Source organism: Camelina sativa, chromosome 20 (genome assembly GCF_000633955.1).
Source record: "Camelina sativa cultivar DH55 chromosome 20, Cs, whole genome shotgun sequence".
NCBI classification, from domain to species: domain Eukaryota; kingdom Viridiplantae; phylum Streptophyta; class Magnoliopsida; order Brassicales; family Brassicaceae; genus Camelina; species Camelina sativa.
Window position 1 is genome coordinate 16,001,158 of NC_025704.1, and position 27,951 is coordinate 16,029,108.

Below are 27,951 nucleotides of genomic sequence, written 5' to 3' on the forward strand. Positions count from 1 at the left end.
TGTTCGTGTTTTGATGAGTTGAGAACGTGACACGTGGTGTTTGGTTTGGAAGTGTGACGTGGCTGATATTTAGCCTTTTGTCTGGATCTGATTTGGTCATTTTCATTTGTTTCTTATATTAAATTAGATGTCTCATTTGTCTAAAGATGGTATTATATATATGGAAAACAAAACAAATTACTGAAAGCTTAATCGTAGAAAGATTTAGAAACTAAAATAAAACTGGCAAGTAGGATATATAACCAGGATTACAGAGTTTAAGATAGTGGCATAAAAACAGAGTTTTCAGACAGTGGTAGACAACTAGACATGCATGTCAGATAGTTTATATCCCTAAACAAAAGGGTGAATTTTTTTAGATGACCTTAAAGAACAACATCACATATTTTAATCTCAACGCATAATGCAGAGTATTCCCAAAAGTAGAAGGTAGAGACATGCATGGTTAAGGTAGAGATACCCTAATTAAAGAAGGGGTTGTTCCTGCTGTTAAGGACTTCACATTCCATCTCGACGTTCACAGCATCTTCAGTGTCCAAGTAGGCCTCCCCAAGTTCAGCTAAAGACATGGTTTGAACAAGACCCATCGCTTTGTTCATGACCCACATGTTAACTACCACGAAACAAAGAACGTATATAAAGCAACATTAGTTATAAAGGAGTACTGACATTTTGACATTGCGAAAATAGTAAACATCAAAAGTTTTTTCTTTTTTGGAACTTAGAGCATGGGCATTGGTGTCCCTCAGATTTTGGTCCTTCAAATATAATAAGATTATTTTCAGAGTTTCTTAAATTTGACATAAGCATTGGTGTCCCTCACATTTTGGTCCCCCAGCATACAATATAACTACAATGAGACACAAGAGAAAGCTAGCCATACAAAGCTAAATCACACTTGACCATTGCTTAGTTAAGTTACCTGAATAACTGACGGCAAGAACAGAGAAAAGAGCCATTTGAACTGCAGTCCCTGCAAGTAGGAGAAGCAAAGAAACGAGTCAAGGTTCATTCTACAATATAATTATGTAGGGAGAAAGAGGATTACCTGACTGATGACAAATTTTAAAATGCCAGCTCTTTCTAACTCAACCAAAGCCATATGAGTCATGCTAGGCATTGCACGATGAAATGGCAAAGATGCTTTCTGAAAACAATAAACACGGCTCACATATGTTAACTTGCAGGATATTATGCTTTATGAAATGTTAGGTATATAACCAGACAGTCCAAGGAAATGCCATCAAGTCAATCAATGATGAGTAAAAAGCCTTGGCTCAGACCTGTAAAGTCCAAATTCCTTTAGGGCCTCGGAAATCAGGAATACCACAAGAAGTTGAAATGCCAGCACCTGTGAAGACTACTAGATGCTTACTCTGCAAAACATAAAACCATCCTTCTTGAAGATACTTACATAAGAACAGGAAACAAAAGCCAAAATATGCAAAAGCATCAAGAAGAATATGAAAACAGGACACAGATCCAAAACCTTTTGAATCATTTCCCAAAACCAAAGTTAGCACAATGGTGAAATAGACAATAAATACGCCAAGAATCTAGCAACCAAATCCCTTTATACAGACGTCATTTGCCAAACATTTGGCTTGTTAGATTAAAACAATGATAAACAAAGAGTCAAATTCTACACACAAAATCAGACAAAGGCTTTTTGCATAATCAGTAAATAAGAACCATTGACATTGTTTTTTTAGGAGACCCACAAGGAATAAAGACACCTAGCTCATCTTAAGTTGCTTGATATAACCCAATTCCAATTCTTCCAATTAACACAACACAATGCAAGTCCAAAAACAAGTACGGTAAAACCTAAAATATACGAATCATTAAGTAATACTTCCAACTCTTCAACAACCATCACAACCCATCAAAAAGACAAGATGATAAAGCGTTAAAGGGCTTAATATGAACATGCGATCCAAAAATCAAACACTAGGACAGAACACACGAAGGATCAACTGTAAGAAATCTAAACTGCTAAGCGATCAATCCAGAGACAAGAATCAACGAAACCTGAAATTACATAAGATTACGGAGAAAAAATCGAGTAAACCCACAAAAACCCAGAGAGGAAACAAAATAAAGAAACCCAAGAAGAACAACCTTGCATTGTAGAACGTGAGAAGGGTCGAAGAACTCGGCCTAATTGATCAGAAATTGAACAAACCTGTGAAATTAAACCTTCTTCGATTAGAGGTCTTTGCTCTTCTTCGATGGAACCCATCGTCTGAATCTTCATCCAATCAAAAGGTAGCACGCGTCCAAGTGAACGGAGAAAAAACGTCCCAAATGAAGATACGTTTCTTCTGAATTGGGCTTTTTTTTATTTATTTTAAATCGAAAAAAAACGGGGGACGGGTTAAAACAACACCAATGCACATGGTCTTACGCCATGTTGTTTTGTGATTGGAACCACGCGGGTCGAGAATCCGCAGCTGAGCTCGCACGGAAACCATCTCACCAGGCTGCAAGACTTCACCGTCAGCTAAATGCAAAGACATGGTCAAATCGTCATCTTCACCAGACTCTCCCTTTGGGTACAGCTTCAAACTCCTGTAAAAACGTTATTGACAGACCACTTGTTAGCAGTAAATCTACCAATGGAGACACAAACAATACGTAAGGGGAAAAACACAAACTTTTACAGACTCACCAGTTTTTTTCTTTCATTGGAAAGATCTTTGAAACGCAATCATTCCCTTTCAGCAGCGAGACATCCCTAACACGCCAAGTGAATTTGGGAAAATCGAGTTTCTCCTCTGGTGGAGCAATCAAGACATCAGCACCAAACTCACATTCTCCATCCACAATGTAGCCTTGTTCAGGGTCATTGAACTTGTCAAGAGGAAGAACTTTTGACACTCCCCACACCGTTCTTGAAGAGTTGAACAGCTTTGCTTCAACATCTACACATCAACAAGTATATATACAAGTATTAGTGATTCATTCATATCTATATACATAGGCATACAAGAGAGAGAGAGAGAGAGAGAGAGATAAGGCTATATATGTTCATACAAACCTTGAACAGAGAAGTACTTGTTCTCTTTCTTGTTAAAGACAAAGAAAGAGAGATGAGCAAAGACCTCCGTGGGTGATGTTGTGGAGGATGAGAGGCAGCTCTTGTCAAGTTCCACATACATCGACACAAACCCACTTCCGTTGTCATCTTCGTTCCCTTTAGGGTACAGAACCATTCTCCTGATTTCATATTTTTAGAGATAAATCGGTTACAAAAAGACAACATTTTTTACTTCTACATGTTCATAAAGATGGAAAGATATGAACTTTTGTTTCAGAACAAGATCATTTCATACTTCTACATGCTCATACTGATGGAAAGATATGAACTTTAGTTTTTAAGAACAAGATCTTTTCTTACTTCTACATGCTCATACAGATGGAAAGATATGAACTTTATAGTATAAGAACAAGATCCTTTCTTACTTCTACATGTTCATAGTGATGGAAGTATATGAACTTTAAGTTTTTAAGAACAAAATCGAGCACATACCAGTTGTATCCACCGGATTCGAACTGAGGTGACTCGTATTTGTTGTTGATGGCAGTAACCTGAGAGAGCTTGACAACTGAGGAAGTAGGAGAACGATCTCTCCAGCTCTTCAAAACTGTGGAATCTGGTGCACTTGAACCCATGTTACCCATCCTACAAAAATTACAAAAAACAAAAAAAAAGGTAAGGTCTTTACTTAGAATTCGCAAATGTTAAACAACGTACAGCTAGTTTTTGTACATTCTTCTCATAGAAGACGAAGAAGTTGAAAGCTAGAGAAAAGATCCGACGAACCTTGAGGCAAAGAGCGAGACGGAGACTGAGAAGGAGAGAGCCTTGACACTTGTTAAGTAGAGAGTAGAGACTGACTATTCTGGAAGCTTGAGTCTTCTTCTAGGGTTAGATAGGCTTTTTATATAAGGATGTTATAACGGGCCTAGCTCGTTTTAAAATTGTTGGCCTGTGGTCCTGCAAAACATCGACAATTCAATATAGCAAAGGATTCGACTGTGACATGATTTAAATTTTGGTTGATACGGATACATTTTTTTTTTTTAAAGAACAAGAATAGAATCCTTCTAAATATGATTTTTGACAATATTTTTGTATCAAAGTGATGATTTGTACCATATGATTGATTGTTTCTTAGACTATGCGAACGTGAAACTCTTTTTATCGAGTTGAAATCGTATGGTTTATTATGGGATTGTATTTGCTTTAGACTTTTCTTTTGTATAGTAAATTTGTTTAATTGAGTCTATAACTTTGGAATTTTTCTCTATAGTGGAATCATATGCTTTTTTTGATAGAAACGTTAGAAGAATGCGTAGCAACATTCTCTTTCTTCTAAAATTGATTATAATCTCACTCTAAAGTAGAGTAAAAATATAATTAATCTATATTTAAAGTAATTCTATTTTTTACTCTATTGTTTGTTCTATTATTTTGAAAAATATTGGAGAGAAATTTTATTACATTAAAAATTTACTCTTATCTTAAATTAGAAAATAGAATAAGGGATCCACAAATATGGTCTCAACAGAGGATGAATTTACGTTTTGTCCCAAATCTACCGCTATATATACCACATGCACCTAGACAGATACATGCTTTTTATTCCTTCATCCAATCCAAAGCATTTAACAATTAGTATAAATTTACAGAGAAGATATACATATTTGTATATGTTCCCGCATCTCTATATTTTTAATAGTTATTCCATTAAATCTTGTGACTATATATACATTTTTATAAGAAATTGATATTAAAATTCTACGCATCGAGGAAAGAAATTAATCTAGTGTAACTTCAAAAAAAAAAAAAAAGATGTATTCGACCGATGACGCATAAGGTTATTGTGTACGTGCACTAATACAATTATTGATTGGCCATGCTAGAATCATATTTCTATGTTAGGGAAGCAAATGTTGTTAAAGTTGCTTAATGTCGAATCTTTAATTATTATTTTCAAGTATCAAATTAAGAGATAGAGATTCGCCTACCATTAGTGTGTATGCATGATTCTCTTACATGTGTGATTCGTCACTATATATGTAGCTCCACCATTAGGGTCATTGTCCATGGTCTTTTTTTAATACTGATTTGTCGTATAAAAAGCTGAGAGTGAACTGTGAAGGATGACAATGTTTAATCTCAAAAATAGTGTGCTTATAATTGCTAGAATCGTAAAGGATGCTAAAGTGACCTAACCGTCGAATTCAAGATAGAAAAGAAAAAAGATTTTACGCATAATGTGAGATGACATTATGGAATAACACGTTATTTTAAAAAATGAATTGTTCAATTGTAATATCTAGATAAATATAGTTTACTTGGTTGAGAAAATCAACTGGAGAGCTAGCTACTTAGCCAGGGGTGATCATATTTTCTAATATATATCGTTTGGATCAGATGAATCATTTCTTATATATGTTTTAGTTCATTATCGAAGAACAAAATACAACATTTGGCGCTGAACCAAAACTCAAAATATCACTCCATGAAAACATTTGAATAAAATATTGTACCCCTTAGATTATATTAATCTTCTATCGAATAATATAATAAAATAATACCTACAATAAGATCTATTATTAGTGCTTAAAATCTTTAAAGGTTCATAGAAACCAAAATCAGAATTTATCCGAACAAATTCTTACCAAACATGAAAAAAATACTAGTGTTTGTTTTTAGGAAAAAGATTGAGGAATGTTAGAAAGTATTCCAAATTTTTTTTAAGTAGTGAAAGTAGATTAACCAAATAATATAAGTTCTTCATCAGGCTGGCGAGATACAACCTTCACCAAATTAAATATGCATGCGGACATCTAAACACATAAATTAAAATGTTATGTCATTATGATCATCTACATAACAATTTATTCAATGTTTCTTCATAAACCATTCTTATTTAAAACTACATATCCATTTCTTGGCTAAGTTTTGTTTGTTTCTAAAAATGTAAACAGTGAAATATGCGAAAATAATCTATTTAATTTGTACAATTCTTAGTTTGACGAAATTAAATCAATTTTGTAATACATATTGACCCCAAAAAGTGGTTTCTATAACCTATTGATTAACTTTTTTTTTTGGTCAAACCACCTATTGATGAAGTAACTTAGGAAAAAATAACAAGCAATTTTTATATTTCCATGAAACATTTGAGTAGAAGTAGCTTTATTAATCGTTTTAATATCAAAACAACAAACTATGATATCAGTTATGTGCAGTCTCAAATAACAGCTTACAAACATATTTTCGGACACTTCATTCACCACAGTACCATATATAATTTATGTATCAACAGGTTATTCCACTAGTTTTTATTTCATCTTTTAGTTATTTCACCAATGGACCCAAAAAAAATCATTGATAGCTATAAACTTTAAACAGATTCTACTTGTCACGTCAAAAGGATACTTTTTGTCTTGATGTGGTAGACCCTCTCATCTTACTTACGGCTATATAAAAACAGTACCACACACAACTCTCTTCTCAAAAAAACACCAAAACCATTCCATGTTCTTTCTCTCTCTCAAGAAAACAAAAACTAAAGAGGAAGAAAAAGATCATGTCAGGCGTGTGGGTGTTCAAGAACGGAGTGATAAGACTTGTGGAGAACCCTAACCAGTCAGGATGCGACACACAGAGCCGAAGGAAAGTGATGGTCTATCTACCGACAGGAGAAGTGGTCTCATCCTACTCTACGCTGGAGCAGATCCTCCAGAGTCTTGGATGGGAGAGGTACTTTGGGGGCGGCGACACAGATCTCCTCCAGTTCCACAAACGGTCCTCTATTGATCTCATCTCTCTCCCTAGAGAATTCACCAAGTTCAACTCCGTTTACATGTACGATATCGTCGTCAAGAACCCTAATTACTTCCACGTCCGAGACTCCCATTAAATCGTCTTTCTTTTTTTGTGTTTTGTGTGTGTACACATGTGTTGTTTGGTTTTTTATAATTTAGAGTTTGTTGGGTTTTGTTTTTAGTTGCATGTGCATGTTTTATTTGTTGTGGACGTTGAAAGTTGTGTTACGTAACTGTGGTTTGATGCAAGTTGAGATTAAGAAGGGACATGGATTAGGGAGAACTCAATCTCAACATTAATTGTTCTCTTCCTTAGCATGATTCGATTCGGTGATGACTGGTTGTAAATTTGTAATTGAGAGATCATATTCTCTTTGGCTCAGTGGATCTCAAATGCTTTTCTATTTTAATATAAAAGCCAAATCTAGTGATGGTTTTTTTTTTCTATTCTAGTTTTACACTTTTACTTAAGAACTGGTGACGTATATTAGATATACTCCCATAGAGATATGTCGTGAGGATATTTCAAATTCAAAGTCCCTAAATTAAATAGCCAATGGGAGAATTCAGAATCAATTATGAAAACCCACTTTTCTTAGTGGCATTTGTGAGTTTTGCCATTTTATGGATTTGTCATATTTCAAAATTTTAAAATATAATTATATATTTTTGTTAAAGAAATATAATTTTATATATAATGTTTGGGATTTTTTTGGTTCCATTTTTTCTTATTGTTATAAATTTTAAAGTAAAAAAAAAGAATAAATCTAAATATTAAAAAATGACAGATTCAAAAGAATTGGAGTGAGAAGTGGCAAAATCTGTAATAATCCCAAGAATTAATCATAAAGTTACATTATCAGGTGATCGAGTAATCTATGTTGAATAAGAGATATATAACTATATACATATAAATAGGAATATAAATTTATATATAAAGAGGGAATATTTTGGGGGACCCCATGAGGCTTAAGGAAGTTGTTTTGGTTAATGTATTTTGATTCCATCATTCTTATGAAAGCTAATGAAAGGTATTGAAGAGGCTGCTGGTCTTTAGTTTTGTCAGTGTTGTACTAATGAGTTCTTGTTTTTTGCGTTAAGGGTGTACATAAATAAATATCATTAATATGAAATGTTGATGGATTACATTGAACACTACTTAAAGAAGGGTATGCTTGAGAAAAAATAATTAAAAACTAAATTACAGTTTTTAAAAAAGGGTTTTGTGAGATTATTACCGAATCCAAAGAAACAATATTATCTTCGGCCATCGCTACCTATTATGTCTTCTTCCCGTGATCGTGTTACTTTGTTTTCAGATATAATAGATTGTTGCTTGGCCTGGCACTTTCTTGATTAGAAAAGGTCTTAAGTTATAATCAGTCTCCGTATATATGAAATTAAAATAGTGAATTAAGCTGAAGACACCTATATATAACGCTTTTATGAAACTTTTATATATAAAAAAAAGGAAAAAAAAAAAACTTAAGATCTATTTGGCCCTCGTGCTAGAGAGTCGAAAGGGACATTACGTATAGCTTTTGCTGGCAAATTGGTTGTGTCAGTCTCTCAGTAAACACCGACTAGCGATACATCTATCATTAGGGTTTTCCTTGCACTTTTTTTGACCTTCTAGGCTCTAAATAGTAATATGTTTATGAAAAACTGAATGTTAATTTCTGTATTATTACTTTGATGGGAAAAAAAAAAGCGGCCTAATAGGTTAAAAAAATAGTGATACATCATTTGGAAATAATACTAAATACTTCAATTGTTTTCATGAAATTTACAAAATGGTTTCGTTGGCCAATTTACATTTTTACTTTAAGTGTGAATTTAACCAACCATGCATGTTTTTCTTTTTATCATTGGGATATAAGAAATAAATATGATACTAAAGTAATTGCGGTTACTGTGTACTAGCGATGTATGATATTGCAATATACGTATCCCACATTCCCACTATATATCATATGCATGTGTTTGAGTTTGTGAATCGAAGGAGATATTTGTCGAAAACATTGACAAAGAATATCAATATATTGTGGTCCATACCTTGTATCCCTACAATCGTAACATCGAGATGATTAATGTGCCGTATTGGTTTAACCAAACTATACTTCAATATGATTTGCAATCCCATAGTCAAAACTCATGATTGACGAGGCTTGTCAAAAAAAAAAAAAACATACACATAAAGCAAGCAATATAGACCACAGTGCATCACGTGAACAAAGCATTGTCAGCTTCTCGGTGAACCTATGAGAGTTCGAAACGTGTGTAAAGGGACATTGCTTTGAGAAACACATCCCACTCCCTAGGAGTATTTCTCACGTGGCCTGAGCTTTAATATCATCGACACGCACAATAACTCCTTTGATTTAAGTAATTCGTACGCGGGGGCAGCCGCAGATTTATTGGAGAGAGACATGGATTTGAGGAAGCTCCTCATATATTGTCGACGTGCCATGTCGTAGTCCAGTGAGAAGATAGGGCTAGGGGCTAGTACATAGGCTCTACTTTGAAAAACTAGTTTAGGAGACATCACATCTCATTCTGCCTTGTTACTGCATGTACTGATTGACGACGATTGGACTTGTCATTACTAAAACATTATTCAATTAACTTTCTCTTTTATTTATACATTTTAAACCTCTATCAATACTACATAAGTACATATGAATATATATCTGTGTAAATACATGTAATATACATACCAAATGAATATTTCATACCTACTGTATAATTATTCACTAAAAGTAAAGCATCCATTATAACTGATCGAATGTAATTACCTTATTTTGTTGGGTATGAACTATGAAGAATATGGTTACTTTGATATCTGTAAGGAAACGTGTGAGACCGGATCGATTTTTGATATTAGTCTGCCCGCTCTGCACCCTAATCCACCCAACCCTAAACATCTCCATTCGGGGTCTAAAACTCATGTTAGTATCTAATTAGCACTATAGATTGTGATTCATAATTTTGGTTATAATATTTACTGAATTATATTTATGTGGTGATAAGCAGCTTCAGTTTGAACACTGCTTAATTAAAAGAAGAGTAATCTTGAGAAAATGAATTAAAACAAGGTTACAATTTTTTTTACAATGGGTTTTGTGGGCTTATTACCAAATCCAGAGAAGCATTAGCTTCCCTAACTAACCAGTAACCAATTTGGTTAACAGAATGTTGTGATTAAGAGAAATGCTTAAAAACGAGAGACAAGCTAATACTCATACCACGCGTCTTCCAAGCAATGGAATTTTTTTTTTTGTTTTTGGCATGAATTCCATTTTAGTATTTTACAGTTAGTTACTAGCTGAAAATTCATGAATTTAGTTCTAATTAATAGAACTGAGTTTTGATAGACTCAAAATCAAGTAGTTTTGATTCAAAAGCTGGTCACGCATCTGGAACGCATATGAGCTAAATTTGTTGAATATTTGATAAAATGGGAACACTAATTAATAATTATGCATGACGACGCAATCAAAGTAGAGTGGTTAAGTTCTTCATGGAGCATTGAGATCTCCGGATGATTCCCTTGGATTCACAAGAAGTCAATTGTAGTATCGTTCTATAGTATTTTTTAGATGACATATCCCCACCCCATGCATATTTCCTATGTTCAGAAGTTTAAGATCCACGAACAATGGCTTTGGCTTTGGGCCTATGACAAATTTATGGGTTACTAGTTTGTTGGAAAGCAAAGTTATCGAACAATGACTACCTTCTTTATTTTTCCCTTTAACCGTTCTCTAGAGCCAATATTTTCATTTAGAAGCAAAATGAAAAAGTGCAATAACAGTAAAAGTGGAATATGGAACTAAACCAAAATATTTGGTTGAAACTGAAATGTTTAGAATTTATACAGGTGAAAAGTTTGTCCACCTGATCTTATTTTCTATTTGTTCCCAAATTGTGTGTAAGTAAAAAAGAAAGAAAAACCTTTTATGTACAAATAATAGAGAGCAAGATATATGGTGGAAAGCAGAGAGACAAACACTTTGGTGATGGTGTCTCTGCAAATTCCATCATCATGAAAATGGCTGTGGCTGAGATTCTTCTGCTGAGGTTTTACAGATAGGACACCAATTCTTCATGCGGAGCCATTGTTGCGCGCAGCTCACGTGGTACTTATGTTGGCAAGGCAGAGTCCCTACTTCATCTCCATCAACATACTCTTCCTGCATATTTTAACATAGGATGCTCTTTTGAGCTTTTTGTAAAGACTACTGAGAGTAGACTCAGAGAAGAGAGAGTTATTATACCTGGCAAATGCTGCATTTGACATCATCATCTTTGTTTACGCAGATGTCGCCGGATTCATCTGTTGGAAGATAGATGCTTGACTTAAGGCTTTTCAGTAGCGCTTCCTCGCTTAGAGCAGTGCTCACTGTACCCATCTTCTCCTCCAATGCTAATAGTTCCTGCATGAATTTTGACAAGTTTAGCTTTCATATCTAAACACTTGAGCGTTGCCTTTGACTGTCAACAAAAAATACACAAATAGGTAAGGCTAACCTCATACGACATGTTATCAATGTCAAGCCTCATGTCTCTATGCTGATCGTGGAAGCTGCTCATACCATTTAAGAACAAATTGGTCTCTAAAACAGCCAATTGCTGCAAGGGAAATAAAGATGTGTCAAAATAGAACTCTGAAGTCAGTCAAAACCTCTGCATTTCAAAAGGTCCAAGATGATGAACTCACCTCGTATGTAAGCTCTTCATCTTGTTCAATCCTTTCCAACGCCAACAATACCTGCAACATTGAGTATTTGAGTTTGAGTTACTAAGACGCTGGAACATCATTACACACACAAGNTTTGAGTTTGAGTAACTAAGACGCTGGAACATCATTACACACAACAAAGATTATGATGACTACCTCTGCTACTCCATTCATGTTATACCGTCTGAAACCATCACGGTTCATCAAAGAGCGAGAAAGGCCGGCTTCTGAGGGGCTACCAGGCATCATCAGGCTACGTAACCTGCCGTCACTACTGATTGGCCTACTGTAACTATTTAATGGACTACGTGAAACTTCTGTAGATCTAGAAGGATTGAGATCAGCTCGTGTTGCAGGGCGAGGCGTTTGTAGAGTTGCAACCGCTCCAGCACGTCCTGTTCTACCATAGTAACCAGTTGATCTCCTAGCACTACTTGAAACAACACTGTTGTCCCTAACACTTTGTAAATTTCTGTTCCTCCTAGATTCAGATATGGTGATGCCATTACCCTGAGGAAAACTTGAATTCCTTCCCCCAATCACTGATCCTTCCGTCTTATTCCCTCTATTTGAAGAACTGCTCTCTCCATCAGAGTTTTTCTTTCTAAATACGATACTTTTTCTTGTCGGATTTGAGTTTGATGGAACAACATCAGAAACAGATTTGCTCTTCAAGTCTCTCAACCCATTCCTGTTCACACTAGCTCTACCAATTTGGCCACTGTTACCCAGACGAGCCTCTCGGGTGACCAAATCAGGTCTCTGATAAATGCTTCTACCAGTTCCTCTACTTGAGCTTCCTGCCTCTGTCACAACTACTTCTCCAGAGACAGTATTTTCAGAAAGAACACTAACAGTGCTTTCTTTGGTCTTTCCACGTGGAAGAGAAGGCTCAGTCTTGGGAGACTCATCATTATTAACACTGCTACTCTCTGAAGAATCCATGTCTAAAAGAGAAGAGAGCTGTCTCCTACCACCAGTAACTTGAAGTGCCTTTTTCGTACCGCCAAATCCAGTCATACCTCGAGATGAACTACTCCCAACGGTTTCCTTCCCATTCAAAGAAGACCGAAACGAAGACACGGTAGATTTAGCTTTGTGATCAATCATCAAAACTCCCTTAGTGGAGGAACCAATCCTGGAACTACAACCAATCCGGCTGCAGATAGGAACAACACTCTTCTTATTATGATGATGATCATCATCATCTTTCTTCTTCATATTCATATTCTCATGAAGAACAAGACCACTTGCTTTCCTGGACATAACCGGTCTTGATGATGTTCTTTTGCCCTTAAATCCATCCATACATAAAAACACTGCAATAGAAGAAGAAACAAAGCTTTGAAATTTCAGATTCCCTATCAAGAAATTGCATCAGTTCTTTCTACAAGTTTTGTAAAAAGGGTCATCAAAGCCTAATCATAACAGAGAAAGAAGAACATATATAATAACCTGATGAACCATAACTAACCCATCAGGCTTCAACAACAGATTAATTAAGAGATTGTTATAGAAGACTTAAAGAGAAGAAGATGAACCATCCATGAAAATAACGATTTACACGGAGTTTCCATAAACACGATTAGTTTCTCCGTGATTTAAGCTTCTCCATTAAAACACACAACAACAACTCTAAACCAAAAGATTAATAATTTTTTCAAGAATCAGAAACAACCAAACCAATCAAATTTCATCGAATATTTACATAATTAATCAACCAAAATTAAATAAATTTTTGGAGATTGTATCAAAAGGCAGAATCATCAAATTCAATCAGCGAATCCAAAAATAAAAAACACACAAAGGTTTATGGGTTTTTTTTATTTTCTTGTAACNAAAAAAAAAAAAAAAAAAAAAAAAAAAAAAAAAAAAAAAAAAAAAAAAAAAAAACTGAAATTTCCGGCGATACCTTAACCCGGCGGCTATGTATGGTTCAGCGAAGAAAACGTGGAGTGAGAGAGATGCGATGAAGAAGAAGGAGGAGAAGTAATATATTCTGAATTTTTAAGTGATTTTATAAATTTTGTGATTTTTTAAAACCGGAGAAGAGGAAGAAGAAGAAGTAGTGGCGTAGCAAAGGCGAAACAGAAGTCGGAGTGATCTGAGCCGTTGATTTTGGGTTTTTGTTGTGTGAAGCCTGAGATGAACGGCTTAGATATATACTACGAAAAGACTTGAGAGAGGTTTGTGAAACGGCGCCGTGTTTGATTAGCGTCTCGTTAAACACGGAATGATATGTTTTAATTTAATTATATTTCTTTTTTGGTTCCATTTCCAAAAAGTTATAAAGGGAGTTTAAGGAAACATAATATTAATTGATCAAAAATAGCTGGGGTGGAAATATTAGTAGATTACATAATTAATTGTGCTGATAATATTAATTTATTAATTCTACTGTTCACAAATTCTCTAAGTTTAACATGTAAAACGGTAACGATGATGAAAACATACGTTTTTTTAGCATCTAGTAAGGAAAATTCTATAAATTTGAAGGTTTTGTTGAAACTAAATAGCTTACTCCTAAAAAAATATATAAAATATTTGTATGAGAAAATACGAAGAAGAAAGATGATAAGAAGAGTGTAATATGAACAAACGTTTTTTTTTTTATTTTGGATAAAATTATAAAAACGTCATACTCAACCATAAAAATTGACAAAATTATTGTTGAGAGATGATAATAATAATAATCAAATATAATATCAGTTTGGCCCATTCTGGAATATGTAAACTAATTAAAGGAAAGGCGACGTGATGAGAAGAAACTAATTATAAAGATCCCACATCCATGATAGAAAACGAAACCATTTTATAAATTATAAACAACTTTAAAACATTAATAAAATAATAATTATAGACATAAAAGTCATTGGTTTATTATTTTGTAAATCAGCTATGTTCATTGGAAGATGAAAGATGAGGAGAGGGTTAAATCAAAATGGACCCAAGTCAAAAGCCAAAATTCAGAACGAGAGCCCACCATATTCTGAAACACACACAGGAGATTAAGGGGTGGGGAGCGTGAAAGGACCACGCAGCATCACGACCAGACGTGAATACATACACTTATCTGTAAAAATGTCAACTTGAAGAAACAAATTTTTGGAATCATCCTAAAGCTGCTTTTCTACGTCATACGTCTTTTTCTATCTGTATGTGTTGTTGCATTTGCATACATTGATACATAATTTATAGTATATTATAGGTACTTATTCTCTTTTTCTCTCGTAGTCTCGTACCTAACACCAAAAGAAAGCATGCAACCACGCAACACATAACACTATAATCATGCAAAATTTGATTAATTGCATATAAAAATGTTCAGTAGGGTTAACACTATACAAAAAAATATAGTTTGATTTTGCAAAGATACGTAGGAACAATTCCAAGGGGTCATATTTTGATACAAAATTAATATAATTTTGAACTGCATGTGAAGAAATGTTTCCCACGAACTCTATCAATCTAGTTATCTAATCATATTCATATGTTTCTTTTTGGATAAAATAAATCATATTCGTATGTTACTTTGAATGCACTTTTAACTATTTTGTATTTATTGAAATCATACAATGGAATTATGGAAGAAAACTTTTCCTAGAAGAGTTTTATATGTTAAATATATTAATAATAATTATTTTCAGTTTAGTATATGAAAGTACAATTGCATTTTCTAGTGTTTGTCAACTTAGCACGAATAAATTATATACATTTCTTTATAAAAAATCATTTGGAAAATATCCATTACCAAAATATCGCTATATGATGACCACGAGCAATAATCCACTAGAAACTATGTGTCGTATACATGGTATAAGAAATCTAATCCAAGCATAAATCCCTAATTTCTTATAGCGGTCACAAACTCACAATCATACTAGATAAGGACTTTTTCAATGGCATTTATAGTCAGTGCCGGTCCGGTGAAATCCGAGGCCCAATACGAAAAAGAAAAAAAATTAAGGTTTTTTTTAAAAAAAAATAATAAAAATTGAAATATGTTTTGCTAACTATATTGGGGCTTTCACAAATTTTTATTTATTAACTCATTTGATTTTGAGATTTTTTTTGCTAATTATGGACTTTTTTTTGCTAATTTTGAGGATTTTTTCTAATTTTAAAACCTACTGTATTTTATTAGTTATGGAATATTTTCAAATTATATGGCTTTTTAACTAATTCTTGGACTTTTTTGGAGCCTATTATTGGACATTTTTAAAAATTATGAGGCCTTTTTATTAGTTTTGGGAGGTTTGAAGCCTTATTAGTTTTTTTTTTAATAAAAAATTCTTGCAAAATGGGCTTCGAAATTTTGAGGCCCAATACGAATGTTTCATTCGAATGGGTGAAGGGCCGGGCCTGTTTATAGTTTTTGTCATTTCACCTTAAAATTTTTAGATTTGCCATTTTTTAAGATTTAAAAACACAATTTAACAGATTATTGTTGGGTTCTCTTGGTTCCATTTTTTCTTAGGGTTTAATATTTGATATGAAGTATGTATTTTAGCAAAAAAATTTACAAAAACACACATTTTGAAAAATAAAAAAATGGCAAATCTATAAAGTTTAAATGAAAATGGCACATTCATAATATTTGAGTGAAGAATTGGCAAAATCTATTAGACAATATCCCACATCGAGTGAATTAAGATTTGTGGAGCAATATAAATAGTACATGGATACCTCCACTCATTGCCAATTGGTTTTAGGTTGGATATTCATGTTTACTAATATGGTATCAGAGCTCATAGTTAGGCCCAACAAGCAAATTCTCACAAAAAAGATTTCCCACCTATGTGGCCCATATAAGTAACATATCTTGTTGTGGATTAAAATTTCTCTCGATTGTGGGGTCACCCGTGGATGTCCAGTCCCACAAACTTCACGCTACAGATGTCCAATCCTGAGCGTGAGGGGGTGTATTAGACAATATCCCACATCGAGTGAATTAAGATTTGTGGGGCATTATAAATAGTACATGGATACCTCCACTCATTGCCAATTGGTTTTGGGTTGGATATTCATGTTTACTAATAAAATCCATAAGAATCCCCACAATCATATCCAAATATAAATTGAACATTCGAGACGAGATGGCTCTTGATCCAAACAAAATGCTTTTATCTCGATTTACATAATTTAGCTAGATCCCAATAATTTTAAACATGGTGTATTCAAGTTTCTACAGGTTCCTGAAAATGCATGAGCTTCACTAATCCGTTGATGAAACAGATCAAACACTTGTCTCCACTATAGTGGCAGCGATGCAACACATCAACACATCATACCACTATAAAACATGCAGCTTTTGTTTTTACCATATTTAGTTTAATTACTTTACAATAGTAATCACATAACCCCAAATATCAACAATCTTTTACTTCTCGCACCAATCACCATGTCACATGGAAGAAAGAATGTTATAGTTGGTGATTGCACGAAATTGAGGGGTACAACAAGTAAAATGATTATTGATGTAATATGACATATACGGTTGTACCCATCAACGTGTAGGTTTTTTAAGTTGAGTTGGCTTTTAACTACCACCGAAATAGAGTTGGTTTTAGCCTTTATGTTCAATTTTGGGCCCATTACCTCTATTGCAGATTAGTTCCCACAGCAAGTGTGGTTTAGTATGTTTTAGTTAAAATGCATAAGGGAATAAGGGATGAGGTGATACGTGGCAACAGAAGCCAGACACATTTGGTCTCTTCAATTTCGTGTCTAACTAAGAAGAAGAACAATCACACCACCCCATCACAAATTAAAACTTTCGACTACAAGAAAAACTAGTAAAGTAACTACGATATATATATATATATATATATATATATTTGTTCACTTAATATATCCATCTGTTATTGCTACAACTCCTATCACATAGAAATCATAATCTTTAGTCGTGACTCGTGACATGCCACAAACTTTTTCGCATCAACCATCGCCATTTGGCATGAGATTTAAAATAGAACCTATAATTTCTTTTCTTTAATCAAAATGATTGAAAAGATTATGTCGACAAGAAAAACAAATGATTGAAAGGGAATTGGGATGAGTGGATAGCATGTAGAACATTGGTGGAACCGTTCCAACAATGGCTCCATCAGAGTTAAGCAAGCCCATTCTTCTTTCTTTACATATATAATTTGTTTTGAATTAGTTTAATTCCTATTTTTGGCGATTTAGTTAACTTGTAAAGTCGCAATTACGTGGTGTTATATCTTATCATATATGCTAATGACGTGGGGACAATTATCTTATTTAGTACTAACATTGAAACGGTCTAAAACAAAAAAGAGAGACAAAAAGACGCAAGACAAAACACATAGTTGGTGTTCTTTGTATAAATAGAAACGGCTCAAACTAAAGTCAACGGTTCTCCATAACGACCGGAATCGTTTTATAATGTTATAATTTAGTTTTTTTGATTTAGTAATTTGTTAGGGAGATTGATGGCCTCCACCACCATTCACCACCCATGAAATTGCGAGATTTAAGCTCCGTTTTACAAAAACATAAGTAATCGAATCTCATTTTATAGAAAACCCTAATTTTCTTTCCAAAGATATTTGTTTCCTTGATATACACGTTTCTCTTTTCTATTGCTGTTTCTTCTCTTTGATCCATATTTCTTGAGGTAATGGCAACGACATCAACCACGACAAAAGCAAAACCGGACAACCCAAACCTAACCAGAAGCAGATCTCTCGGCAGAAAACCAAAGCCACCTTCGTCGACGGTGTCATCAGAGGATGGTACTGATCAGAAACCGGAGAAGCCTTTACCAAACTATCTGAAACCAACAATCAGTTCGAGACCTGATCCAGTCAAGTTCTTGAAGAAGAACAATAGTAGTCTTGATGATAACCAGAAGCTTCTCCGTAGAAGATCCTTTGATCGACCTCCTTCTTCTTTGACTTCTCCTTCTAGTTCTTCTGCTACTCCGCGTATCCAAAAATCACTCAACGTATCTCCTTCTCGCCCGCTAGATAGACCAGCGGTTCCTAGAGAGAAGCCTGCCACAGCTCTACGCTCTGCGTCTTTCCATGGAAGCAGAAACGTCCCAAGAGGAGGCAGTACTACTGCGAAATCGCCTCCTGTGGTTCCAAAGAAGAGCGGGTTGAGCAGCGGTAGCATTAATTCTTCCAAGAGCAAAAAGGAAGGTTCTGAAAATGTTAAAGTAAAGAAAGAATCTGATAAAGAGATTGCCTTGGATTCTGCTTCTCTATCGTCTGCTCAGGAAGATCATCAAGAGGAGATTCTCAAGGTTGAGGGTGATCATGTACAAGTTGTTGAAGAGATAGAAGAACCAAAAGATGAAAAAGAAAACAAAGAAGTGCAGGTAGATCAGGTTGTTCAAGCCGATGACTCCGGTGAAGAGAAGAATGAAAGTGGTGGATCAACAACGGTTACTTCCCCTGTTGGGAAAGATTGCACTGTTGTCATCAAAGAATTAGAAGAAAAATTTGTTAATGAAGAAACCGAAGTCGAAGAGAAAATAGAGGAAACTAAAGAAGAAGACAACAAGGGTGAAGATGGGGAAGAGGTTAGTAATAAGATTGATGAGAATGATACTCCGGAGAAGGTTGATATTGACATGAAAGAAACTGAAAATGTCGAAGAGGCTATAGAAGAAAAAGAAGAAGAAGTGAAAGGAGAGGAGAAGGAAGAGGTTAAAGAAGAGGCAAAGGAGAAGGTTAAAGAAGAAGAAGAAGTGAAAGAAGAAGAGAAGGGAGAAGAGAAGGAGAAGGTGAAAGAAGAAGAGTCGGGAGAAGGAAAGAAGAGGGAAGTAGTGAAAGGGAAGAAGGAATTTTCATCAGCTTACAACGATGTAATAGCAAGTAAGATGCAAGAGAACCCGAGGAAGAACAAAGTTTTGGCTCTTGCTGGAGCTTTCCAAACCGTCATTGACTATGAAACTGCTGCATCTAAGTAATATATATCACACAGCAACAACACCAAAAACAATGTCATCTTTAGCTTTTTAATGTTACCTTTTTTTGTCTTTCTGTACTAATCATCATTTTTTCCATTGTTATAGTTTTCTCTCTTGTGAAATTGTATGCTTTTTTCGAGTGAACAAAGTCACCTACTCATATGTTTGAATGGATTGGATTCATTGGTGTATATTTGTCATGTCTTTTAACTCCAAGATTCTCCTATTATTTTCTATATGCAGCAAAATCTGATTGTTTATAGAGGTTTTGATTACTAATCATTGCAATATTGAATGTACTATATTTTTCATCGTAATCAATTATAAAAGTGGTAAAAGAAATTATAAAACTTTTTATAATGTTTTCTTATACGGTTATATACCATTATCTTTTACTACTTAAATTTACTAGGTTTTAAACTCGCGCGTGTGTCTATTTGATATATTTTGATAAAAATTATATATGATTGATGAAGGTAATGAAATATTATCTTATAGAAAACTTTAAATTATTATTAAGGAAAAAATTAAACTTCAGATACACAATTTTTAAAAATATACAAATCTGTTGTATTTTAAAATAAAATCTGATTAAAAAATCATGAATTTAACTCGACGTCCAGGCGAGGCGAATCAACCTAGTGACCTCACATATCCTAAACCATTTATTTGACCACCAGAAAAACGAAACAATTTTATAATCATGAATTCTTAGCGTAAATAAACAAAAATTGTAACAAAAACAAACACATCTTCAAGCCTAGAAACTTCATGTCATCGTTACTTTTACCATCTAGTTTTTCGTTATATTCTTTTTCTTGTTCTTCCTCATCAACTTCTTCACATTCTTACACTGAAAAATCTTTTTTTTAGACTACCACACAACTTGTTAACCCATCAAACTCCAAGACCAAAATCATTTCTTTTCTCATAAAAATTATGCAATTCATAAAGACCAGCTATAGTCAACACATGCACCCAATTATTGATAATTTCATCAATATACTTATTCAGTTTTAGATCCACACTTTGAAACTTCTGAAACCAAAATCCTTACTTGCAGATAAAGTAATATGAACAAATGTATAGTTAAAACAATATTTGTGCTTTTCGTCGATCCTTCTTCTTTAAACTCAAGTAACATCAAATCAAGGTCTTGCGACGTCAATCCTTTTTTCTTAAACTTAAAAAAAAACAATTTTTACTGCAAAAATATCAAATCATCTGTAAAGTCATACACAAAAACATGTTTTACAGCTCATAAGAGATATAAAGCACAAACAGAGATAAGTAAGATTTTTTCAAGATATTAAAAAATTTGATATATAATATTTAATAATTCTTAAACTTTTAAATTTTTAATAGAGATAAAATATTTAAAATATTTCAAACTTTAGATGTAATTTAAATATTTGTAACATTTTTTTAGAGTTAGATATTAATGACACTTTAACTTTTTATAGAGTTTAAATAGTTATAATATTTTAAAAATATTATGGAGGTATTTATAATATTTCTAAACATTCTATAATAAATATTTTAACCTTTAAAAATTTTAATTTGCTAAAATAAATCAAATAAAATTTTTAAATTTAGAAACCTGATAAATAAGCATAAATCAAGCAAACCTGATAAATTTATAGTTAAAAACATATTAGTTTTATTTATAATAGTTCTTAGCCGTTGTCTAAAATTTTCTAGCCGATGTGGAACGTTGTACATATTTCTTTTACTTTTATAAATTTTACTCTTTTTTTCTAAAAATCTTAATAATATAGATTACTACTATATTTCTAAAAATGTTATTAGTGAAATCCTTTTACATGTTAAGAAATTATTAAAATTTAAAAATTATAATATTTTGAAACCTTTTAAAAGCTAAAACTTGTAGAAGTTTCAATATTAATAATATTTTAACCTTTTAAAAAATTTTAAATATTATAATTTTTAAATTTTAATAGTTTAAATATTATAAATATTGAAAATTTTAAAAGTTTTTATATTTAAACTTTTAAAATTTTTATATATTATAATATTTTTTTGAAACTTTTTTAAGTTTTAATTTGATCAAATAAAAAAACCGGATCAAACCGAATCAAAGTTTTAAACTTGGACGCTTTCCTACTCATTCGTTGTTAGAAGCATATTAATCTTATATATACTGGTTCTGAACCATTGTCTAAAACTTTTATAGCTGATGTGGAATATTGTACATAGTTTTTTTATTTCCATAAATTTTAAAATTTTACTTTTTCTAAAAATTTCTAGAAATTTTAAAAATGTTAATGAATGACATGTCAAATCCTAATCAGTCGTTTAAAAAATATCTTAATACAGAAAGTTTTGGAAATTTTAAAAATATTAATTAGTGACATGTTGAATTCTGATTGGATGTTTTAAATCCTAGATGAACAGTCTTAAGAGCTTATTTTTATCTTTTATTTAGTATAATTTCTATATTTTTATCTTTTTCTAGTACTGCAAAAGATTCATAATTTTTTTGTGTTATCGATTGGAAAATAAACTAAAAATAGAAAAGAGATAATTAAATTAATCGTTACATACATGATACATCCACTAGAGCAGCTTTTGGTGTGGTACAGAATAATCCCACGTGGAAGAGAGGTCATCATGTAGTTGCCGAGTGGGCTCATGGTTTAGTACGACTATATAATATCAAAATCTAATTTGTCCCCAAGTTGAAGTGACTTGAAAATTATGAAGAAAAGTATAAAAAAAACCCTTGTTGTAATCTTCTTACACATATAAAGTATTAATTCTAAATTAATTAGTTAATCTACTAGATAATTGATAATATCTTATTCATGGACTGATTTATTAACCAAATGAATTTATGACATAATGAGATAGTAGAAGGATACAAGTGTTTGGTTCCTTTCCAATGTGGAAGTTTGTCACACGCACATGAGAGAGAAAGAGAAAGAGAGAGTTCCTATCAACTTTGACATTTTATTGTAACAAAGCAACGCAAAGCAAACATAATAAGTGGCACGACACAAATTTAGTGAAATTGAATGACACGTGGTCGTCAGAAAGAGAAGATATGAAATTGGCAATCGCTTGTTGTGTGACCAAAAATAAAATAACAAAAGAAGAACAAAAAGAAGAACAAAAAGAAGAAGAGGCTACAACACGTCTTGTTTCCTTTTTTTTTGTTTTTTTTCTTTCTGATTTTGTTTGTTTTATACTTTCTCTAGTTGTGGAATCAGGTTTTGGTGACATTTTTTCATGGACGTAGGGAGAAAACTCTTTATAATAGGTAAAAACTAATATTCAAATTCTGATATAGTAGTTCACATGACATTCCATAAATTTTGACTAGAGTCAAAAATTACAAAAACAATTTTTAAAATAAATATGTCTACAAAAAATTACATTACATTTTTATAATACTTTTGTATTGAAATTATTTCAAAAAAAAAATAATCGAAAAATTAAGAAATTCGGGCTATAATTCTTTATATATTTAATAAAAGATGTGTGTTTTAGTTTAGTAGTGCTACATTTCTATTTCATTGTGTCGACCATGTTTTAATATATATTTCATAAAAAATCATGATATTTTGAAGAAAAAATCTATTATATTTTAAAATATAATTCACACAATAACACCAATTCCACCAAACTCTCTACTCACGATTTAATCTGAGCCAATACATTATTATGAGTATATATATATATATGTATAATATTTCCAAGTAATACTATTATTCAGTATTTATTACATCGGTTAAGTTCTTACTACAATGATACCAGTACACCATCCTCATAAAACTGCCTATTTGCGATTAAATTTTAGTTAATCCGATTATGTAAAATAGCATGAATAACATGATATATATTCATTTTCCAATAAATAATATTAATAAGTATAAATCCGTTACAAATTTTTTTAAACAAAAATAATTTACACAATAATATTATTTTTACTATTTTTTAATTTTAATATAATTTAAACTACTTGCGTTACTTCGAAATGCTATAAATAACATGATACATTTTTTCCAAAAATTGAAATATTTGAAAGTAATACATTCTTCTGATAACTCCGTATCTTTTACCACACCAACAAAAAAATTCTAATCTTACACCAAAGATAAATATGTTAAATTTCTAGTCTATACACAATCATTTACCAAATTAAGTTGGTTAAATCTACTATATCCGTTACGACTATTTATAGATATCAAATATTCTCTCTCGAAAACTCCTCATCTCTTACCACAAAAACAAAAAATCTTACACCAAAATAACTATGTTACGTACCTATATGTAAAAAAAAGGGGAAATTGGAAAAAAGACATTTTTTTTTTCAAAAAATGTCCATTTGTACTTTTATCTTTTAAATTTGTTGAAATAGGTTTTTTATTAATAAAAATTCAGTTTTACCCCTACTTTTTAAAACCAAACTAAATACAAAAATACAGTAAATAATAATTAACAAAATTAAAAAAAAAATTGATGGAAACCTCTAATCGATTTAGAGGTTTATACACCCTATAGAATGAAAACTCGAAAACCCTTTTACACTTAGCTTTCACTTTTACCAAATCGTAAACAAAAGAAAGTGACATCGACGGCGGCTTTGACGGACGGTAAATTACTGCTGCTTGTTCTTCCGAGTAATCGACAACGGTGAGTTATTTTTTTCATCCTTTTCTCATCTGGGTGAAGTTTCGTCCTTAAATTTGTGCCCTTCCTGATTTGGTTTCATCTTATTAATGCGATTCATGGTTTTTTTTGCTCCCATGGTTTTTTTGCTCCCATCGCTCATTGTCGTTTGCTTCTCTTCACATCATTTGAAATTCGGCTTGATATTACAATGTAAATCACTCTAGATTTTTCATTTTGCATAGATTTGGAAGTTGCATGTAGATTTTGTTAATTGCTTTTGAATTCCTATTACTAAATTGAGCTATCAATGATGAGAGTAAAAACAAGGCTTTTCTTTGTTCATCTTCATCTAATTGTTTCATAGTTTTTCAATTTTGTTAGATTTAAAAGTTGGTTTGACCGCTTATGAACTGTTCTTGGTTTCATGTTTGGTTTGATAGTTATTTGATAGTAATATGTTTTATGTTTCATGTTTGGCTTGTCTTGGTTCATCTTCATATAATTGTTTCATAGTTTTTCAATTTTGTTAGATTTAAAAGTTGGTTTGATCGCTTATGAACTGTTCTTGGTTTCATTTGTGGTTTGATAGTTATTTGATAGTAATAGGTTTGATAGCTTGAGTTTGTGGTCGCTAAGTTTTATATTAAATTGTCAATTTTGTTAGATTTAAAAGTTGGTTTGATCGCTTATAAACTGTTCTTGGTTTCATGTTTGGTTTGATAGTTATTTGATATTAATATGTTTTATGTTTCACATGTTAGGTGTACATGATTAATATTAGCTTGTTGAACATGGATGGCAAAGATGGATCAAGCGGACTGATATCAGGTACTTTTATAAAAAATTTTATTTGTTTTTTCCCTGTTGAGAGCTTTTTCTGCTATTTCTAACAACTCTTAATGTTTGTGTTTGATTTAATTTTTCTTAATCTATTGTTTAGGCGTTGGAAAGGAGTACCCTAAATGCCTTTTCAAATATGGTGATGAATCACAAGTGAAGCAGATAAACAATAGCTGCAGAATGTCTATCATGACAAGAATCAAGGATGCTTTGCCAACCGAGTATGAGAAAGTGAAGAGTGATCCTGTGTTTGCTAATGTGTTTGCTATCTACGAGAATGGGTTAGGATACTCTGCGCGTTTGATACACATCATTATGTCTCGGCAGTTGATCACAGATAAGAAACATGAGCTTTGGTTTGTGTTTGGAAGGAAGCCAATGAGATTTTCGATGCAAGAATATTATGCAGTCACTGGACTCAAATGCAATGATGATTTCAGCTTAGATTTGAAATCTTGGAATGAAGACAGTTGGAAGAAGGACAAAGGTTTTTGGGCTAGATTATTGAAGAGAGATGGGGAGATTACCATTAAGAGACTGATGGATGTGCACCTAGTAGAAGCTCCCAAGTGGGAACCTGAAGACAAGCTAAGATTTGTATATGTGTGTCCTTAAGGACGAGAAGAAAAAGATCCCTCTCTCATACATCAAGTTGGTGATGGATCTTGATAAGTTGAGAGCTTATCCTTGGGGTTTACATTCTTTTGACTACCTTGTGACCTCGATCATGGACACAAGAAAGGAGTTGAAGAAGACCAACAGTTATATCCTTAATGGCTTCTCCTTTGCACTTCAAGTATGGTTATGGAAGCAATTCCAGTGATTGGAGAATTGTTGGGAGAAAAGATCAACAAGGAAGTCACAAACGGTGCTAGATGTTCTAACTGGAAGGGAGCTGCAAAAGTGTCTTATCAAGACATTATCATCATAGAGCAATCGTTTGGACCAAAGGTTAGTAATTTATTTTCTCTATTCTTCTTTAATTGTCATGGTCTGAATATGGTTCTGTTTTTTTATTATTGCTCAACCAAAATTTTTGTTAATGTATTTTTGGTAGGATATCGTTTATCCATACATCTCGAGGTCAGGAAATTTTGACATAATCGATGATATAGAGTTTTTTAGACCTGATGAGATCAATGATGTGGGAGTCAAAAACGTAAACGATTTGGTGCGATCTAGTTACGATTTTAGAGAACATGAGTGGGGTCATGTTAAAACTAATGATGTTGAAGAAGAGAAGATATAGGAGGTTGTAAATGAAGATGATCCTGTTGAAAAGGAAAGTGATGGAGACAATCAATTGTCTGGGTTGGAGAGTAGCGAGAAGAAGCAAGATGTAAATGTGGGAGCATCAAGCACGAAGAAGAGAAATACGAAGCAGATTGATCATGGTGCAGAAAGTCGAAAAATGCAACTCCAATGTCAGCGAGCCGCAACGTCGGGCACTCATGGTTTTGATGAAGAAATGAAGTCATTCATTAAAGGTATGTTTGAAGCTTCTTTCAAGCCTTTTAAGGAAAAAATAGGCCAGCGATTGAAGAAGATGGAGGAGGATGTATCAGAAGTGAAGGAGATACTATCGACTCTAGCATCAACTTCGACACAAGCCACACCACCATCCTTTAAACCAAAAGATGTGGTAAGTCAATAAATAATTTATATGCTTTGGTGTTGTATATGTAATGATTTTGTNGTCAGCGAGCCGCAACGTCGTTCACTCATGGTTTTGATGAAGAAATAAAGTCATTCATTAAAGGTATGTTTGAAGCTTCTTTCAAGCCTTTTAAGGAAGAAATAAGCCAGCGATTGAAGAAGGTGGAGGAGGATGTATCAGAAGTGAAGGAGATACTATCGACTATAGCATCAACTTCGACACAAGCCACACCATCATCCTTTAAACCAAAAGATGTGGTAAGTCAATAAATAATTTATATGCTTTGGTGTTGTATATGTAATGATTTTGTCAAACTTATTGATTCTTATTTTTGACATAGGGGAAATCACCATCCGTTCAACCAAAGAGTTTGGTACGTAAAAAGTAACTTGGTAAAACTTGTTTTCGATTTAATGTTTTGGAAATCGGCTATGTTTTTTTGTTTTTTTTTAAACATTCGGCTATGTAAGTTATTTGAAAATATTCGGCTAATTGGAAACTTATGTATTGTAATTGTCTTGGTGAACTTATGTATTGTATTGTAAACATTAAACTTTGTTTGATCTTTTCATAGACAGGAAGACAACTTTGTTTTCGATGATTTGTTCACCAAATCGGGTGCCATAGATCTTAATATCGAGAGTCAAGATTTATTGAGCACTCAAGATTTCTTAGAGAAAACATTAGGACATCTTTCGCAAAAACTATGTGTACCCGAAGTTGAACCTACAATAGATGCGGGAAAGTATGACGACGATGCTGATTTGGTGTTCGTATCCGATGCTAGATGGAATGCTTTGGAAGCATGGCAAAGGAATCTTGGGTACGTCTTCTAATTTTTATTCTAAGCATCAATTTTATAATTGTCCAGATTTTAAAAATTTTAGCTTACAAATTACTATTTTTTTAACAATCACGAGCAACTTAAGTTGGGTCCATCGGTAATTAATTTTGAATCACTTGATCGTGTCATTTCTCACAACAAGTGGCTGCACAATCAAGTAAGTATAAACTTTATTTTTCTCAATACTTAAATTGTTCATTATTTTACCATGGTTAAATTTAAATTTAACTTTTATTTGTTTTCAAGGACATGGATGTGATGATGTATTTATTCCGGGAGAAAACATCTTTAGGGCAAATGAAGTCAGACCGGGTGGGTTTCATGAATTGCATGTTCAGTGAGAGAATCAAAGTGGAATACACCAAGTACTTGAAAACAAAGCGTCAGCACAAATGGGATAGTAGACTTCTCGATTATGCTAATGGTGAGTTTCCTTCTCACGGAAAGACAAG

The 27,951-nt window shown here is 32.9% G+C and overlaps 5 protein-coding genes across 6 annotated transcripts; 2 read left to right on the top strand and 3 right to left on the bottom strand.

Annotated features, from left to right (window-relative positions):
- Positions 10–3,916, bottom strand: LOC104770955. 2 transcript variants are annotated; one of them, XM_010495430.1, is made up of 6 exons: positions 3,827–3,916; positions 3,533–3,685; positions 3,041–3,219; positions 2,672–2,924; positions 2,408–2,571; positions 10–613 (listed from the first exon to the last, which is right to left on the bottom strand). In XM_010495430.1, the coding sequence occupies exons 2-6, from the start codon at positions 3,682–3,684 to the stop codon at positions 462–464; spliced, it is 900 nt and encodes a 299-aa protein (XP_010493732.1). In that variant the 5' UTR covers position 3,685; positions 3,827–3,916; the 3' UTR covers positions 10–461. The 2 variants fall into 2 exon arrangements, 1 of the variants encoding a protein (XP_010493732.1); XR_002036877.1 differs by lacking the exons at positions 10–613; positions 2,408–2,571; positions 2,672–2,924; ... (1 more) ...; positions 3,533–3,685; positions 3,827–3,916 and adding exons at positions 728–973; positions 1,049–1,147; positions 1,284–1,376; positions 2,122–2,191.
- LOC104770956 (flowering-promoting factor 1-like) lies at positions 6,452–7,126 on the top strand. Its single transcript, XM_010495431.2, has one exon. It carries the CDS (start codon positions 6,606–6,608, stop codon positions 6,936–6,938), a length of 333 nt encoding a protein of 110 aa, XP_010493733.1. The 5' UTR covers positions 6,452–6,605; the 3' UTR covers positions 6,939–7,126.
- On the bottom strand, positions 10,660–13,742 carry LOC104770957 (E3 ubiquitin-protein ligase RNF12-A). The gene is made up of 6 exons (XM_010495433.2): positions 13,497–13,742; positions 11,741–12,903; positions 11,564–11,614; positions 11,374–11,475; positions 11,121–11,279; positions 10,660–11,036 (listed from the first exon to the last, which is right to left on the bottom strand). Exons 2-6 carry the CDS (start codon positions 12,890–12,892, stop codon positions 10,887–10,889), a joined length of 1,614 nt encoding a protein of 537 aa, XP_010493735.1. The 5' UTR covers positions 12,893–12,903; positions 13,497–13,742; the 3' UTR covers positions 10,660–10,886.
- Positions 17,912–18,231, bottom strand: LOC109131307. Its single transcript, XM_019242107.1, is given in 2 exon segments — positions 17,912–18,057; positions 18,059–18,231. Coding segments are annotated over 2 exon segments (186 nt in total). The 5' UTR covers positions 18,215–18,231; the 3' UTR covers positions 17,912–18,027.
- LOC104770958 (uncharacterized protein PF11_0207) lies at positions 18,000–19,716 on the top strand. The gene has a single exon (XM_010495434.2). The coding sequence runs from the start codon at positions 18,228–18,230 to the stop codon at positions 19,521–19,523; it is 1,296 nt and encodes a 431-aa protein (XP_010493736.1). The 5' UTR covers positions 18,000–18,227; the 3' UTR covers positions 19,524–19,716.

Coding starts and splice junctions, on each gene's coding strand:
- LOC104770955 (XM_010495430.1), bottom strand. CDS start 3,684: ATGGGTAACATGGGTTCAAGTGCACCAGATTCCACAGTTTTGAAGAGC. Junction 3,220..3,532: donor GAATCCGGTGGATACAACTG/GTATGTGCTCGA, acceptor ATATGAAATCAG/GAGAATGGTTCTGTACCCTA. Junction 614..2,407: donor CAATCACAAAACAACATGGC/GTAAGACCATGT, acceptor GTTTCGTGGTAG/TTAACATGTGGGTCATGAAC.
- LOC104770956 (XM_010495431.2), top strand. CDS start 6,606: ATGTCAGGCGTGTGGGTGTTCAAGAACGGAGTGATAAGACTTGTGGAG.
- LOC104770957 (XM_010495433.2), bottom strand. CDS start 12,892: ATGGATGGATTTAAGGGCAAAAGAACATCATCAAGACCGGTTATGTCC. Junction 11,615..11,740: donor ACATGAATGGAGTAGCAGAG/GTAGTCATCATA, acceptor TCAATGTTGCAG/GTATTGTTGGCGTTGGAAAG. Junction 11,280..11,373: donor TTGATAACATGTCGTATGAG/GTTAGCCTTACC, acceptor AAATTCATGCAG/GAACTATTAGCATTGGAGGA.
- LOC104770958 (XM_010495434.2), top strand. CDS start 18,228: ATGGCAACGACATCAACCACGACAAAAGCAAAACCGGACAACCCAAAC.